General features: G+C 44.7%; 1 protein-coding gene across 16 annotated transcripts in view; it reads left to right on the forward strand.

The window, feature by feature from the left end:
• The first annotated feature begins 12,206 nt into the window (after positions 1-12,206).
• Positions 12,207-18,460, forward strand: part of PDE4DIP (phosphodiesterase 4D interacting protein) — a 236,454-nt gene continuing 230,200 nt past the window's right edge. For all 16 annotated transcript variants that reach the window (XR_016210704.1, XR_016210705.1, XR_518132.5 and 13 more), the window contains exon 1: positions 12,207-12,460. Coding sequence is in view for 12 of the 16 variants with exons in the window: in XM_089300082.1 (XP_089156208.1) it covers positions 12,222-12,460 (239 nt within the window). In the remaining 4 variants the exon portion in view is untranslated. The remainder of the gene's footprint in view (positions 12,461-18,460) is intronic.

Here is an 18,460-nt window from a genome sequence, read left to right on the forward strand (position 1 = left end):
ACACAGAATGTGCTGTTATGTTTCACCGGTGTTGAGATGAAGCCATCAGTCCTCCTTCAGCATGTTTCTCAAGAAACCATATTTCAGATTAAAAAATGAAAAGTCCTATGATTGGATCCACAACTAGTTTCAGTGTTTGGCTGTTTACTCCTAAGCCCCTGTGTCTAATTCCTGACTTGGTATTAGTCATGTCCTCCCAAATACAGCTTCCTCTTCTGAACTCCTTAAAAACACTGAAGTGCCTTCACTCTGGAAGATGGTAGCTCTTGACTGTCTGCTACCTCCTCATCCTATCAATAGACTGGACTTTTTCTCTCCTATATCCTCAAACCTGTCTTCCTTATTCTGATTTAGCACTGTTGACCAGGATCAGACTTTTGGTGACATATTTACCATTATTTATGAGGGTACTGCTTCAAAAAGTTTGTGGAAACTGGAATTTTTTTAGTATTAAACTGGAATATTTTAGTATAAAATGTTTTGAAATCCATGCATAGCTTTTTTCATGATATGTATCCCAATGAACTTCTTGAAGATACCCTTATATTAATAAAAATTACTCTTTACTAAGTTCTTTTTTTAAGTTCTTACTGTTAGTGCTTGCATTGATAGAAACACTGGTTTAATTAATCAAACAACACAGTAGAGATAGTTTAGTATTAAGTTTCCACTTTGTAGTTGGTAGAAAAGTTTCACAGCATTTTTTCCAAGGTCACATAGCTCTTGGTGATGGGAATAGGATTTGAGCTCAGGCTCAACTTCAAATACTGATTAATTATGTTAACTTTTACTCATAGGTGAAAGAGCATATGCTTTTCCTCTTTTTCTATTGTCCTTCAGCTATTAGGAGAAAATTACTATTTCATGAGAGGCTTTTGGGAGGAAGACCAATACCTATTGAATTAAGAGCAAATGAAAGATGAAAGACTGGAATAAATAAGAAAAAAATGTGTCATTAACTGTGCTAAAGTATGAGAGAAAAAATACCCTATAGATATAATGTGTTCTAACTTCTCTTCCTCCCACTTATCAAGGATATACCTTCTAGCACAGTCTCAAATGATGATCATCCAGCCACTGCTGGAACAATTCCAGTAATAGATGTTAATGAGAAAAATATTCTAACTAAGGATGCTGACATGTATATCAGAGAAGCAGAGAGAGAAGGAAGTGATAGGTGTGGACAGAGAGGCAGAGTTGGAGCAAGAGTCCCAACTTCTTTTCAATTCCTGGCTCCTGGCTCATCCCAAGGTCCATACACATTCCTGTTTCTTTATGATAAACCCCACAACAACAAATTAACTAATACAGGAATGCAGAGTCATCCTGGATCAACTCTTTCTTGGAACAGCATCCACATTCTAACTTAATTTTTTTCTCTTAAACACAGTGGATGAGTCTCGAATCCTCAGACACAATGAAATTATTATTTTAGAGAGAGAACAGTGGTCTTAGGTTGCTGAGCAGCCATCAAAAGAAATCTAGCGTTGTCTCTGCCTTAAACCACCCAATACTCAGCCCTTAGGAACTCTGGAATCGGAGTCATCTTTGCTTCTGGCTTGATCAGCATCAGCTTGCTCACACCCAGGTGTTGTCTTTGAGCCCCTGCTCTTTGGTCCTTTGAGCAATACAGCATTGTGCAATAATGGCTAACACTATGATTAGCACACTGAAAACCCTCAACTATTTTACATAGAATAAAAAAGACTCATTATTTGTTCAGAACATTAGAATTTAAAAAGCTCATTTATATCTTTTTCTGCTTACAATCTGAGGATGGTAAAATCCAAGAAACCCCAGAATTAGTAAATGTTGGAGAAGAAAAGTAACCATAAGCTTCGAATATAGTAACTGCCAGCAAATTCATGAAACTTATCAAAGAAATCAAGCAACGTACACATTTAACCAACTTTTATTGAACTGCTAAAACAGGGTAAGACATTCCACTACGGCAGAGTCAGAGGGTTGCAAATATTTTACAAATGAGATCAAAGGAAGCACCATTAATTCTTAAACAGTTTCCAAGTGCCTAATGATATGCTAGACGCTGAGTTAGGTAATGCGGATGAGCAAATAACAGTCCCAGCAAACAGTGGCCCGCATGCACCCTAGACCAAACCCTGTCTTTTAGAAGATGTCGGCAAGCCAACCGCAGCTCCTGTTTGAACTGTATGATTATGAACAAAGAATTTCTCAGACCGAGGTGGAGCTCTCTGCAGACAGAAAGAAGTTACTTTTATCTGGACTGATACTCAACCGTATGCACCAGGATGCTCGTGCTACTTATTAAAAGATTGAAATATTTTCTTACAAGAGTAAAAAGCTGTTGCAATCAACACCTCCTTTTTCAACCCCCACCTCCTACTCCGACAGTACAACGCTTAGTATCCTGCCCTCCGCCAGATTAGTCTCTGATTGGTCGTTTTCCATGCCGTTCATTTCAAAAGCTTCCCTTCCAGGTATAGCCATTGGCTACCTCTAGGGAATGCAAAACGGCCCGCCTTCCGGTCCCGGCGGGGGCACCTTAGCCACGCCTCCAGGGCGGGGCGGGCGCCGGCCCGGGAACTCGGGAGAAGCGGTGCTTCGGCTGGGCTCAGTGACACCGCTGCTGCGCGGGGTTAAAGGCGGGTTGTTTTCACTCTTCGTCGCTGACTAAACCTTGCGTTGCGCGATCTGTGACGGCAGGACGAAGTCTTCTGTTTGTTCGTGATTTCGTGCCCAGCCCGTAGCTGCGTCATTCCCGCAGCAGGTCCAGTCAGTGGAGGGCGGATAGAGTTGGAGGAAAGGGGAAGAAGTGAACAAGGTGCGCATTGAAGTCGGGTGAAAGCCCTGTTTAGAATAATCACTGCTTCTCATAGCCGGTCTCCAATATGGAGCTACAGTGAAGCCTTGTAGAAGCAGCCGCCTCATGAAACTGCGTCTTTCATCGCCCTGGTTCTAGGTTTTGTCAGGAAAGCGGGGCAGTGTCCAGGCCCAGCTGGTGTATCGCATGGAGTTTGGGGTGGTGTGGGGTGAGAAGGAGTTGGGGTAGTTTTGATGGCACCTAAACTACTGTATTGAAAAAAAAAAAAAGCAACGTATATCGTCTTTTAGTATCCTGCACCTGGAACCTAGCAAATCCTCAATTCATATTTTTGGAATAAATAACTGGATGAATTGTATGTCTCCTGGGGAGAGACACTACTCATTAGTTATACCAAGCACAATTCACCATGCTGTACTAGATGAAGACAATATCCATCAAAATCTGTCACCCGTTTCTTTCATTCCTCCAGTTATTCAACAAATATTTATTTATTGTTCAACAACAAGACCAATACTAAGCACAGACATTACACAGAAACGAACAACAGAAAAACACAGGATGTTTGCAGGTGGAGGTTGCCTTCTACAGGCATCTGTCTCTTGCATTACAATCCCCAACCCACCTCTACCACCTGCACTGCTTTCCCACCTCTCTGCCTGGAATAATAGACGCTCTGGGTGGGGAATTTTTTAAAATACGTGTACCTTGAGTATCCACGCAGATTGTCCGTCAGCCTGCAGCTCTACTCCCTCACCATTGGGTCTAAGGGGATTTCGTTGTTCCTAGCAGCTGTAACAATTTCCTGATCTCAGCTGCTATTGTCTCAACAGCTTCCACTGCTGCTTAGGTTCCTCTTGTAGTCCCCCAGTCCAGGTCACAGAGTGTTTCAGAAATTGTGAGCACGTTTGTCTCTGAGATTTTTCTTTGCAATCTTAAAGGTTGGATTTTTCAGTTATTTAATCTTTGGGGCCGTGCTATGGTGCATCAGGTTACTCCTCCGCTTGGCGCCAGCATCCCATATGGGCTCCAGACCTAGTTCCGGTTGCTCCTCTTCCAGTCCAGCTCTCTGCTGTGGCCTGGGAAAGCAGTAGAAGATGGCCCAAGTCTTTGGGCCCCTGCACCCACGTGGGAGACCGGGAGGAAGCACCTGGCACCTGGCTTCCAATCGGCACAGCTCTGGCCGTTGCAGCCATTTGGGGAGTGAACCAATGGAATGAAGACCTTTCTCTCTGTTTTTACCTCTGAAATAAGTAAATACAATCTTTTAAAAATTTTTTTGTTATCCTTTGTTAAAAAATTGTTAGCCAAACACACGTAGGTCTACCTGACAAAGAACTGAATCCAATTTGACAAAAATGTGGGGTACAAACTAAGTTGCTGGTAGTAATCTCTTTGGATGAATTCTTTAGCTTCCAAAGACAAAAGTTTTGTTCAGCAGCTCCTCAGAGTCCTCCTCCTCCCTCGCTGGCCCATCCTCTCAATCTTACTCTACCTGATGTGAGACCTTTTTCTCTCTTCTTTGTTAAATTCTGACAGACCGAAAGCTTTATGTGCCATTTCTTTAAAGAGGCCTTCATCAGTCCTCTTAGAAAGATACTTGAAGTCCTGTAGTTTTTTTTTTTTTTTTTTTTTTTTTTTTTTTTTTTACAGGCAGAGTGGACAGTGAGAGAGAGAGACAGAGAGAAAGGTCTTCCTTTGCCATTGGTTCACCCTCCAATGGCCGCCACGGCCGGAGCGCTGCGCTGATCCGAAGCCAGGAGCCAGGTGCTTCTCTTGGTCTCCCATGGGGTGCAGGGCCCAAGCACTTGGGCCATCCTCCACTGCACTCCCGGGCCATAGCAGAGAGCTGGCCTGGAAGAGGGGCAACCGGGACAGAATCCGGCGCCCTGACCGGGACTAGAACCTGGTGTGCTGGCGCTGCTAGGCGGAGGATTAGCCTATTGAGCCGTGGCGCTGGCCCGAAGTCCTGTAGTTTTAGAAGCAGCTCACCCCTTTCAAAATCTGTTATTTATGAAACTTGTTACTTCTTGAGGATATTAAAATGGTAGGTTTGAGTTGAGATTTTAGGCAATCAAGTTGAAACAATCCTCTCTTCCTTTTTAATGGTCAGGTCAAATTAGGAAATAGACATAGGTGTCAAACAAAGAAATACTACTACTATCATTGCTGATCAAACTAAGTGGAGAACATAGATTTAGATCAGTGATGACCCCAATGTCTTGCTAATATCTCACAAGAGTTAGACAGACTTACCCAGATAGATGGAAAACAACAGGCCTTACCAAAGTGGCCAGACACACAATTTACTGCAAAGCAAACAAAACAAAATGTACCTCTTTTGAGACCAGCACTTTCTCATAAACACTTGTCTACACTGGCAGACTTCTCGAATTCTCAGTGAAGAAGGGAACTAGGTTCAGCCCAAAACAGAGGAAGACCGACACCCTACCAGGCATCTTACCAACTTTGTCTCCAACAGACAGCTCCAGTGGCTGTGATGATGTAAAAAACCTTCAACTGTCCTCTCTCTGCCAGCCTTCGGTGGTAAGATTTTTTTTTAAGAGTTTAAAAAATTTATTTATATATATGAAAGGTAGAGTTATAGACAGTGAGAGGGAGAGACAGAGATAAAGGGCTTCCTTCCGTTGGTTCACTCCTCAAATGGCTGCAATGGCTAGAGCTGCACTGATCCGAAACCAGGAGCCAAGAGCCAGGAGCCAGGAGCCAGGAGCTTCTTCTGGGTCTCCCATGTGGGTGCAGGGGCCCAGGGACTTGGGCCATCTTCTACTGCTTTCCCAGGCCACAGCAGAGAGCTGGATTGCAAGAGGAGCAGCCAGGACTAGAACCAGCGCCCATGTGGGATGCCAGCACCGCAGGCAGAGGATTAACCTACTGCGCCACGGTGCTGGTCAACTGGTAAGAGGTTTTATCGCAATACACGCAATGCAATTTCTGTGCAGGATTTTTTAAAAAAGATTTATTTATTTAATTGAAAGTCAGAGTTACACAGAGACAGGAGAAGCAGAGAGAGAGAAAGGTCTTCCATCCACTGGTTCACTTCCCAATTGGCCGCGAAGGCCCGAGCTGCGCTGATCCGAAGCCAGGAGCCAGAAGCCAGGAGCTTCTTCTGGGTCTTCCATGCGGGTGCAGGGGCCCAAGGACTTGGGCCATCTTCCACTGCTTTCCCAGGCCATAGCAGAGAGCTGAATTGGAATGGAACAGCTGGGTCTCGAACTGGCACCTATATGGGAATCCGCTGCTTCAGGCCAGGGTGTTAACCCGCTGCGCCACAGCACCAGCCCCTCAGGATTTGACTTGTGTAAATTTTTCATGATGCAATGCTTTCTTAGGTAGTTTCCTCATTCTGTGTTAATTATACTCCAAGAATATGACAAAGTTCCTGTTCTAAAATAAAATTATTGGATATTTATATTTCTTTGTGTATAAGATGTGTATTTTTATTGGTGTCTATTTTTTATTGCCTTTTCTAAAATTATTGAAGCTGTGTTTTGGCTTTTGGTAAGTTTTATGTTGCTACTTGATTTTGTTCAACATGCTTTATGAATTGCTTCTGATAAAATTTGAAAATATTGATAGGACAGAGACCCAACAGAACTTCAAAAATGCTTCAAGACTCTGGGAAATAGATATTTTGCATGATGGATGATGCTTGAGTGCTCTCAGACATTCTTATAACATTTGCATATTTTTTAAAAAAGATTTTATTTATTTATTTGAAAGAGTTACACACAGAGAGAAGGAAAGGCAGAGAGAGAGAGAGAGAGAGAGAGAGAGGTCTTCCATTTGCTGGTTCACTCCCCAATTGGTCACAACTGCTGGAGCTGCGCCAGTCCAAAGCCAGGAGCCAGGAGCTTCCTTCGGGTCTCCCATGTGGGTTCAGGGGCCCAAGGACTTGGGCCATCTTCTACCGCTTTCCCAGGCCATAGCAGAGAGCTGGATTGGAAGTGGAGCAGCTGGGACTCGAACCAGTGGGATGCTGGCATTGCAGCCAGTGGCTTTCCCGGCTATGCCACAGTGCCGGCCCCAAAATTTGCATAATTTTTAAACAACTTTTTTTTCCGTGAAGGAGAAAGATCATTTACCACAAAAAATACCAGAAGCATTTTGTTTTTAGATTTGCCTTTGTAACAATTATAACTTTGTAACTGTTGAAATTTATTTCTAATGGAATTTTCTGGAGATTTTGGTTCGGTATGGGAGGATGCTAGTGTAGACAAAAAATTTTCTGTAAAATGAAAGAGGGAGCATTGCCAACCTATAGAATAAAAAGTACTATAAAAGAATACTATGATCTCTTTGTATATACCATATGTGAACAAATTGGATAAACTAGATGAATGGGCAAATTCCAAGAAAGACATAAGCTAGCTAAATTGTTTCAGAAAACAATAGGAAATCTGAATAAACCTTTATCCCATACCAAGTAAAGCAATTGAATTAGTCATAATAATTATCTGAAAAAACTTTCAACAAAGAAGATCCCAGGTCCAGATGACTTAATTTGTGAATTCCACCGAATTTTATGGAACACTCATCCTCCTTAAACTCTTCCAAAAGAAAGAAAAAAGGAAAAGGAAAGAGAGAACATCTCCCTACTTATTCTATGGGGCTAGTATTACCCTGGTACCAAAATCACAAAAACTTTAAGAAATGAAAAAGACAGACTAATATACCTTATGAATGTAGATTTTAAAATCCTCAACAAAATAACAGCAAACTTGTCCAGCAACACATAAAAATGACTATAAATTATGATCAAGTGGGTTTATCGTAGGAATACAAGGTTGGTTTAACATATGAAAACTAATGCAATAAACCATATTAATATAATAAAGAACAAAACCCACAGGATCATCTCCATAAATGCAGGAAAAGTGTTTGAGAAAATCTAACATCTTTTTTTCTGTTAAAAAAATTAGCTAGGACCAGAAGGGAACTTCCTAACCCTGATAAGAGGCAGCCATAAGTAACCCACAGCTAATACCATACTTAAAGATGAATGACTGAAAGATTTTTCTCTAAAATCAGGAATAAGCCAGCACTGCGGCTCACTTGGCTAATCCTCCGCCTGCGGCGCCGGCACACCAGGTTCTAGTCCCGGTCGGGGCGCCGGATTCTGTCCCGGTTGCTCCTCTGCCAGTCCAGCTCTCTGCTGTGGCCCGGGAAGGCAGTGGAGGATGGCCCAAATACTTGGGCCCCTGCACCTGCATGGGAGACTAGGAGGAAGCACCTGGCTCCTGGCTTCATATTGGTGCAGCGCACTGGCCGTAGTGGCCATGGGGGTGGTGGTGGTGGTGGTGGTGGTGGTGGTGAACCAACGGAAGACCTTTCTCTCTCTTTGTCTCTCTCTCACTGTCTAACTCTGCCTGTCAAAACAAACAAACGAACAAAAAAAAAATCAGGAATAAGACTATTTCTACTCAACATTATTTAGGAACTTAGGCCAATATCTTAATGGGAAAATTTGTTGTTGGATTATTGAATTCCTTCCCTGTAGGTCTCCCCTCTCTAGGAGTTTGCCCTTAATGTCAACCACTTTGTCATTCCTTAACCTTGTCTTCTTCTCAGCACAAAAATACTCTTACTTCTCAGCACAAAAATACTATTATCTTTTTACTTGATCTTTATTCTTTTGCACCTATTTTTGAAAATTCCTTCGGAGAAAAACCCCAGGTTGAACGCTGATGCTCATGTATGTACCCTGAAGGATCACAGATGTGAGTCCCAGCTGCTTTGGCTGCTCTTCAGGCCCTTCTGAGTGGTATTCACAGATACCAGGTCACTTAGAAAGTTCATGGAAAATTTGAATTAAAATATAACTTTATTTTGGTGTAACAAAGTTGACATCCAGATAGTTTTTTGCATTATGCACATTTGCATGCACTTTTAAAGAATGCTTGTATACACAGATTTCAAAATTTTTGCACCAAAATAAAATTCTAAAATTATTTTTGAGAGGTAGAGAGAGAGAGAGACAGATCGAGAACTCCCATCTGTTTGTTCAATTCCCAGATGCCTACAGTGGCTGGTGTTAGGTTGGGCTGAAGCCAGGAATCAGAAATGTAATCCAGGTCTCCCAGGTGGGGGGCAGGAACCCAATTACTCCAGACATCACCTGTTGCTTCAGCGTCTGCAACCAGGGGAAGCTGGAGTGGCTAATCAAACTCAGGCACTCTGATGTGGGATGCAGGGTTGTGACTGCTAGGTTATATGTTTACTCTTTGATTGCTTTTAATTACATTTTCCATAAAGCTTTTGAAGTATCTTCATATATACACTTTATATATACCTCATATATATATATATATATTTTATTCATTCTACCCACCTATCATGGAAAAGTTAGTTTGGTTCATACCCTTCTATCTTGGCTGAAATTGGAAGTGTTCATACTTTTTAGATTTCGGTTTGGCAGTAGTTTCACCAAACTGTTTATTTGCCTCAACTACCAAAGTTGACATATACTTTTGAAGTTATGGAATCCTGTTCCTTTTAATTTGTGTACTTGATAAAATCTGCTACCTCTCTGTGGGCAAAGCCGAAGTCTATGTCTCTGACATTTAACACAACAATAAAGATTTAGGTAATTTGTAAATCTACAGTCATCCTGTCATGGAGGTTATTCCTCAGGCATGTGAATATTTGGATAAGCCATGTGAATCTGAGAGTCTAGCCCTGTCACTCAGGGCCATTGTGTATGGTTGTACAGGCTCCAAAGGTGCCATTTATATAAAGTAAATGAAATAGTGCCCTTTGGAGTTGTGCCATGTGGTGGCCTTGATGCTACAGCTTTTTGATCATAGAAATTTCGGAGAAAAAAAACACTTGGGGCAACTGATCTAACACTGCCTACCTATGCCTGGCAGGACATTCACCAGCACTTCTGAGAGAATGGCTTTGGTTAAGAAATACAATTAAAAGCCTGATTGCAGAAAAGTAGGAGGTAAATAATGAATGAGAAGTCAGCAAGCAATGATATTAAATGAATACGATGAGCTAATTAGGTGTGAAAGAGAATGAAGAGATATAGGGGTAATTAGAGAGGGAAAGATTTTATTTATACCTCAGAATATTGAAGCATGTTTGTGGGCTGGCCAATGAGCTAACTGACAAGGAGAGAAAAGTATAAAAATAAGAAGATACAGAATTTCCAGTTAGAGGTGACATAATAAATAGCCCAGACAAGATAGATGGAAAAGGATAAAGGCATAGATTAAGTTAGGAAAATTGAAGAAAAGAATGATGAGCTATCTAATAATTTCATATTCTGGAGCCTGCTTAACTCATGATGGGGATGACCACTTAAACACAGTAATGAGGGCTGGTATTGTGGCCTAGGGCTAGTGCGTTCTGGCTACTCCACTTCTGATCTTGCTCTCTCCTAACGCACCTAGGAAAGCAGAGAAGACGGCCCAAGTGTTTGAGTCCCTGCACCTGTGTGGGAGATCCGAATGAGGCTCCTGGCTTCGGCCTGATCCTTTCTAAATCAATGGATGGAAGTTCTCTATCTCTCCATCTCTCCCTCTCTCTCTGGAACTCTGACTTTTGAATAAATAAATACGTCTTTAAAAAATACAGTAAAGGAAGTGGAATTGGAAACTGGATTGTTGTGCTTGAGCGAGTGCAAACAGAGGAGCACCACACGTTGATAAAATTTGACAGTCCTTTATTGCCAGTGGTAGAGGGTAGGCTCACGCCCTAAAGAACTCTTGACCCCAAAGCTCAAAGAAACAGGGTTTATAAAGGCAAAAACCACAAGGGAGGGGGAATACATAGTGGCTAGGATTTGGGGGAATGCAGGGTTACTAGGGTCAAGGTGACCTAAGGCCTATGCGAAACTAATATCAATTACAATCTTGACAATAGACAAATTACAATCTTAACATTAATCCAAGTGCAGCCTGTTTTTAAGCTTCAGCAATCATGCTAGGGAGTTTCTATGCTCACTGTCTAAGTTTTAGTTTTAGATCATAATTTCAGACCCATGGTGGGAGGGTGCACTAAAATGAAGTCCCTACTGTCAAAGGTGTCACTACAGGATCTCATGTGCTGGGTGGATGATAGAGCTCGGGTTAACAAGCAGAGGACTGAGCAGCAGGTTTGAGGAAGAATGAGTTGGAGTCAGTGCAGCTGTGTTCACACTGATTCAATCAACAGTAATGGTTATTGCCTGTGAGCCTTGAGATTCACGCACCCAAGCACCAGGATATATATATATATATTGATAGGCAGAGTGGACAGTGAGAGAGAGAGAGACAGAGAGAAAGGTCTTCCTTTGCCGTTGGTTCACTCTCCAATGGCCGCCGCGGCCAGCGCGCTGCGGCCAGCACACCGCGCTGATCTGATGGCAGGAGCCAGGTGCTTTTCCTGGTCTCCCATGGGGTGCAGGGCCCAAGCACTTGGGCCATCCTCCACTGCACTCCCGGGCCACAGCAGAGAGCTGGCCTGGAAGAGGGGCAACCGGGACAGAATCCGGTGCCCCGGACCGGGACTAGAACCTGGGGTGCCGGCGCCGCTAGGCGGAGGATTAGCCTAGTGAGCCACGGTGCCGGATCGCACCAGGATAAACCTTGCTGCTCTCAGGCCTGATGCTGTGTGGAAAACAGGGTAGCAGTAGCAGCATTCTGCTTTGCTGGAAATGTACCAGTCTCCCTTCCTCAAAGACACACATGGAACATAAGAAACAGGTTTTCAGAATGCACATTCAGTGGAAGATTTATTTGACCTCTGAACCTTTTTTGCTTAAAAGAGAAAACACGCATTCAGCTTGATGGCAGTGGCTACCAAGCTATACATATTCGAGATTTTCATGAAAAACGACGAGAAAGCCCCAACTGAAAGGAAAATTGAGATCGTTTAGGAGAAAGCTAATTAAAAGAACAACTGAAAGGAAGGAATTCTAGAAGAAAAAGCGGGGAAAGAGAAAAGATGCTAACGACCTGGAGTGGTGATTTTGAGAAGTGTGCTCAGAGAGCAAGAGAGGGGTGGCTGGGGAAAGGTGGAGGGCAGATCTCAAAAAATGCTGAGGGAAGGGGTGAAGAAAAACAAACTCATCCGAGGTCAGCAATTGAGAAAGGTGACACGGGACAGACAGAAAGGAAAAAAAAAAAAAAAAAAATGGACAGGGTTCTGGGAAGGACAAGCTCTCCAGGTTCAGGTTCCGGCTGCAGAGAGAATGGGAGGCGACAGAGGCTGAAGGGCAGCGGCGGCGCGGGAGAGGGACCAAAGCCAGAACTGTGCGGAGCAGGTGGCCGCGCGGCCGCTGAGGAAGCCGGGGCCGCGCGGGCCCTGCGCACGACTGTGCCAGCCTAGGCGGATGCTGTTCCACAGCCGGAGAGCGCGCTCGGTGGTCGGGGAAGATCGCAGGAAAACAAGCAGGGACGGCAACGAGGCCATGAAGAGGACCGACTGCGGGTCCTGCTGCCACCGCCGATGCCACTGCGGTGGCCGCTGCCGCGCATCCCGCCGGGCTTACCGCGCGCCTTACTGGTCCGGGGACGCCACGCGCGCGCCACAATCCCCGCGGCAGACCCCTAGCCGGGAAAGGCGGCGCCCGGAGCCCGCCGGGAGCTGGGCGGCGGCGGCCGAGGAGGAGGAAGAGGAGGCAGCTGCGGCGGCCGCGCCCTGCATGAGGTGAGGGCACCGCCCGGCCCTGCCCCCGGAGCCTGAGAGGCTGCGGACCGCTCCGGCCGCGGCGCTGGCGCGCGATGTGCTGAGGGCTGGGGCGCGGGGGCTGGAGGGTCGGCGCCGAGAGACACTGCTCCGAGAAGGTCGGAGGGCCGGTGGCCCGGTGGGAGGAGCAGGTCAGCTGCGAGCTGCCTGGAAATGAGGGGGTGGCGCTGAATTGTCCCGGACTAAAGCTCGGGAAATCCAATGGGCGTGCCAAGGTGTATGCGTGAGGTGGAGACAGCCGCTCTGTGGCTGGAGGTGAGGTTGAAAGCTGTGTCTGTCGGGTGGAGCTAAAGGAGAGACGAACAGGACGCCAGGTCCTGCGAGGATGGAGACGTTAGGGACGGCCACAGAAGAGCAGGGCTCAGGAGTGTGCGCAGGGGCAGGAGCGCGCGCAGGGGCAGGAGCGCGCTCTGCTTTCTCTTGGATCTCAGGGTCAGTGGACATGGGCAGTCGGGTGGGACTGGGGTGGCCCTGTCTTCTTCCAGGGCTCTCTCCTGTGCAGGGCTGGAGCCCTGCTAGTTGGCTGGAAGAAGACAAGCGCCACCTAAATCTCATGCCTCCGCTAGGGCCTGGAAGACCCGACAGATCAGGCCCGGTTACTTATCGTGCTGGCGCAGTAAGATGAAAGGCTGTCATACAGACGATTTTTCAGAAGACAGCCAAACCTGCCCTTGGCTTAACCTTTTACGCTTTTTCTTTTATTGGAAGCCGATATTTAATAAAACAAAACACACGGCAATGGTGGTTTCAGTCTCTGAGTTGCCATTGACCAAACTGGGATCCTAAAAAAGTAACCTCGCTTCTGGAGGCTTCGGTTGCCTATGTATGAAAGGGGGATTTGTATGAAAAGAGAACTGATTATAGAACTAAATGTTCACTGGGTCTGTACTCTGTTCATTGGTCTGAACTCTGCTGTGTTTGTGAACTAGGAAGTATAGTCTGTTTGAAGACAGATTTATTCGTCACACTATTGTTTGTGTGAGAAAATGGAGTCAGACATTCAGTTAACAGGGCTTAAAGGAATCACATTCTATAAAGGAATTCATAATAAATTACTGCTTTTAAGAAGGAATGAAGCAAGAAGTATTGATCATTTATAAAGTGAACTTTTAGCCCATAAATAATTACCTTTAAAAAAAAGTGTATTTGTGGTATGTTGAATGTTTTTCATATACAACTTTGGAATTTTTCTATTAATATTTATTTATTTGAAAGGCAGAGGGGCAGAGTAAGGGAGAGACAGAGAGAGAGAGAAGGATAGAGAGAAAGAGAGTTCTTCCATATGCTGGTTTATTACCCAAATGCCAGCAACAACCAGGGTTAGGTCAGGCTGAAGTCAGAAGCCAAGAACTCCATCCAGGTCTCCCAGGCAGGTGGCAGGACCTCAAGCACTCGGGACATCATCTGCTGCTTCCTGGATGCATTAGCAGGAAGCCATCTAAACTGCTGAGTAACCAGGACTGGAACTAGGCACCCTGGTACAGGAGACAGGCATCCCCAGAGGCAGCTTAACCCACTTTACCACAGGCTTTGGAATTCTTTAAAAGCTTGGAACAAAAATAAATCTGAGTCTCTGGCATGTTTATAATTTTAACACTTCATAACCACTTTACATAGTGTGGGTGAATTATTTTCATCTGGAAAGAAGCCGTAATACTGCAAAATTTAAAGTGGACCAAGACTCCTTATCATAAATGTGAGATTTTTCTGTTTTTGGAAACAAAACTGAGTTCTCTAAATTTTGGCTTAAGTGTCAAAATAGATAACAAATATTCATTGTTTCTTTTTTCTTTCTTTCTTTCTTTTTTTTTTTTTTTGACAGGCAGAGTGGACAGTGAGAGAGACAGAGAGAAAGGTCTTCCTTTGCCATTGGTTCACCCTCCAATGGCCGCCGTGGCTGGCGCGCTTCGGCCGGCGCACCACGCTGATCCGATGGCAGGAGCCAGGTACTTATCCTGGTCTCCCATGGGGTGCAGGGCCCAAGCACTTGGGCCATCCTCCACTGCCTTCCCGGGCCACAGCAGAGAGCTGGCCTGGAAGAGGGACAACCGGGACAGAATCCGGCGCCCCGACTGGGACTAGAACCTGGTGTGCCGGCGCCGCCGTGGCGCCAGCTCATTGTTTCTTTAAAAGTTATTCATCTGACACACTATCTTCACCTTCAACTTAGCTGATGATATATCTTGAAATGTTTTTAAAAATCCAGGCATTTACAAATTAATTTGTTTCAGGAAGCTCACCAAATTAGTGCTACACTCACCTTCATTTAAAACTCAGTTTACAACAAAAGTGTAGCATACTTTTAAAAACAGAACTATATTAGCTATAGGGTTAGGAGTTTAGTGAGTATTGGAGTATTAGAGCTTATTAAAGGCATAGTTTTTGGTATAATTTTCTAATTCCCAATCAATTGAAAATGTAAGAAAGCAGTTCTGGGGGTTGGCACTCTGACGTGGTAGGCTAAACCTCTGCCCGCAGCACTGGCATCCCATATGGGTACTGGTTCATGTCCTGGCTGCTCCACTTTTGATCCAGCTCCCTGCTGATCGCCTAGGAAAGCAATGGAAGATGGCCCAAGTCCTTGGGCCCCTTTACCCACGTGAGAGACCTGGAAGAAGCTCCTGGATCCTGGCTTTGGATTGGCCCAGCTCTGACCATTGCAGCCATTTGGGGAATGAAACAGCAGATGGAAGACCTTTCTCTCTGTCTCTCCCTGTCTCCATCTGTAACTCTACCTATGAAATAAATAAATAAATCTTAAAAAAAGAGCAATTTTATACATTGTCCAGTTTCAGTTTAATTCAGTGTTATTTTTTGAGCAGCGATGCTGGGAGGTTCATACAATTCTGGATACAAAACACCATCAGGTAGCTCAGAATCTACAGATCTAAACTCTGTAACTGTGGCATGGAGTGTGTGCTGTGATAGAGAGATGAACTGTGGAATAAAAGTAAATAAAAGAGTCTCTCCAGGGGAAACTGGGCCCCAGGAGGCCATACAACGTGATGTTATGTTAGAAAATAGGTCAAAATCTGATATTTAACTTGCTGAGTTTGTTTCTTAACTGGAAAATTCAAAAGACTATTATATATATCTAGAATGATAAATTATTAATTCATAACAAGGATTTTAACATTTCAGGGGATTAAATTCTCTTGTTATTCCAGTGAGGTCTCTCTTGACATAGTTAAATCTATGTGGAGGTCAAATTATAACCAAAAAGATGTTTGTGATACCTGAATTTGGAACAAGAGGAATTCATCCATAGATAGTAAAGAATTTTGATATTTTGGGAGCCAGCATTGTAGTGCAGTGAGTTAAACCACAGCCTGTTATGCCTGCATCCTATGTGAGTGCTCTTTGGAATCCCTGCTGCTCCACTTTCAATCTAGCTTCCTGCTAATGTGTCGGGGAAAGCTGCAGAAGATGGCCCAAAAACTTGGGTCCCTTCCACCCATCTGGACCCATTGAGGCCATTTGGGGAGTGAATCAGTGGATAGAAAATCTCTCTCTGTGTGTTTTCCTCTTTCTCTGTTTTTCTGCCTTTCAAATAAGTAAATTAATTTTTTAAAAGTTTTTGATATCATTGAACAGTATATCAAGGAATACAGATGGTGCCATGTTTTGGGAATGATTTGTCTCTCAAAAGTTCACGTGCTTGAGGCTTAGCCCCTAACGTGGCAGTGTTGGAGATAGTGCTTTTATGAGATGATGAAGTAGGGGCCTGTGTTTGTGGCATAGCAGGTAAAGCTGCCACCTGTGATGCTGGCATCCCATGTGGACTCTGATTCAAGTTCCAGCTATGCTACTTCTGATCCAACTCCCTGCTGGTGGCCTGGGAAAAGCAGCAGCAGATGTCCAAGTGCTTGGGACTCTACATCCATGTGGTAGACCCAGAGGAAGCTCCTGGCTTCAGCCTGGCTTTGCCTTGGCCGTTGCAGCCACTTGGGAGTGAACCAGCAGATGGAAAATATCTCTCCCTGTTTCTCCCTCTCTCTGTAATTCATTCAAACAAATAAATAAATCTTTAAAGAATAAAAAGAGGAGATGAAGTTGCTAAGAGATTGATGCTTTATTTGTGGGAGTGAGTCTGGCTGTCTTAGAATTGGATTGGCTATTCTGAGGGCCAACTGTTGAAACTTGAGTTTGGCTTCCTGTACTTGCTGTCTTTCTTCCTCTCACCATGTGATCTCCTCCTCACACAGTCACTTCTCTGCCCTGCTGTGTCACAACCAGGTACCAGGGCCATGCTGCTTGGACTTCCCAGCCAGCAGACTCATGAGCCAAAATAAACTTTTCTTTATGTTACCTGGAGTCAGGGATCCTTTTAGATAAAACAGGACAGTGGGTGTCCGTTAATGATCAACTTCCCTTCTTATGGATACTTTCTCAGTTTTCTATTCTTTATGTGCTACTATTTTTTTTTTTTATCAGATTGTGGTCTTTTTGGTTTGTGAATCCTTGGGTCTTTTTTTTTTTTTTTGACAGGCAGAGTGGACAGTGAGAGAGAGAGACAGAGAGAAAGGTCTTCCTTTGCCATTGGTTCACCCTCCAATGGCCGCCGCGGCCAGCGTGCTGAGCTGGCGCACTGTGCTGATCCGAAGCCAGGAGCCAGGTGCTTCTCCTGGTCTCCCATGGGGTGCAGGGCCCAAGCACTTGGGCCATCCTCCACTGCACTCTCGGGCCATAGCAGAGAGCTGGCCTAGAAGAGGGGCAACCGGGAAAGAATCCGGCGCCCCGACCGGGACTGGAACCTGGGGTGCCGGTGCTGCAGGCAGAGGATTAGCCTAGTGAGCTGTGGCGCCAGCCTCTTGGGTCTATTTCAAGTGTCAGCACATTGCTTTAAATTAGTTTGTCCTGATTGTGAGGTTTTAAATTCCAAAAGGCAAGCTTATTTTCCATAGGCAAAATTTGTAATGGGGATAGGGAAGTAGGGTAAAGAGACCTTGTTCCATCCCCTACTTGCTGGCAATGCAGACCAGGTGGCTAGGGTGGGCCCAGGTATGGTCCTGAGAGGCAGAGGGTCAGAGAGGGCTTCACATAGGTGATGAATTCTTGCCTGGCCTGACATGGTAATGAATTTGTGTTGGGCAGGAAGCAAATTTTGTCAGACACAAGCAGATTTGTGCCCCCTGAAAAAATGCCTTATTGCAGTGTATCCCATGCTGTGATAGAAACATCTGTGAGGCTTAAACTCAAAGGAGATCTCTTTCAAGTACTGTTTACAGGGGCAAGTGTCATAGAGTAGCAGGTAAAGCTGCTACCTGTGAGGCTTATATCCCATATGGGTGCCGGTTTGTGTCCTGGTTGGTCCACTTTCAATATAGTTCCTTGCCAATGGCCTGGAAAAGCAGTGAAAGATGATCCCTGTATCCATGTGGGAGACCCGGAAGAAGTTCCTGGCTCCAGGCTTTGGTCTGGCCCAGCCCTGGCTGTTGCAGCCATCTGGGGAGTTAACCTGCAGATGGAAGATTTCTCTCTTTCTCTGTCTCCCTAACTCTCTCTATAACTCTTCATTTCAAATAAAAAATGTATTTAGAATATTTAAATAGCTCTCAAGTACGACAATAAAAATCAATTAAAAAGTGGGCAAAGGTGGCAAGCCTTTGGCCTAGTGGGTAAGATGCTGGTTAAGACACCCACATCCCACATTGGAGTACCTAGCTTCAGTACCCAGCTCCAACTCCTGACTCCAGCTTCCTACTAATGTAAACCATGGGAGACAGTGCTGGTGGCTTAAGAAGTTGGGTTTCTGCCACCCACGTGAGAGACCTGGATTAACTTCTTAGCTACTGGCTTCCACCTGGTCTAGCCCTAACCATTGTGGGCATTTGGGGGAGTGACCCAGGGGATTGGAGCATGCACTCTTTCTGCCTCTCAAATAAAGAAATACTTTTAAAAAATTTAGTTATTTGAAAGGCAACCTTATATAGAGGGAGGCACACAGAGAGATCTTCCATC

The sequence above is a fragment of the Oryctolagus cuniculus genome, chromosome 7 (genome assembly GCF_051225735.1).
Source record: "Oryctolagus cuniculus isolate XC-2025 breed Fujian yellow rabbit chromosome 7, ASM5122573v1, whole genome shotgun sequence".
Taxonomy (NCBI): Eukaryota; Metazoa; Chordata; class Mammalia; order Lagomorpha; family Leporidae; genus Oryctolagus; species Oryctolagus cuniculus.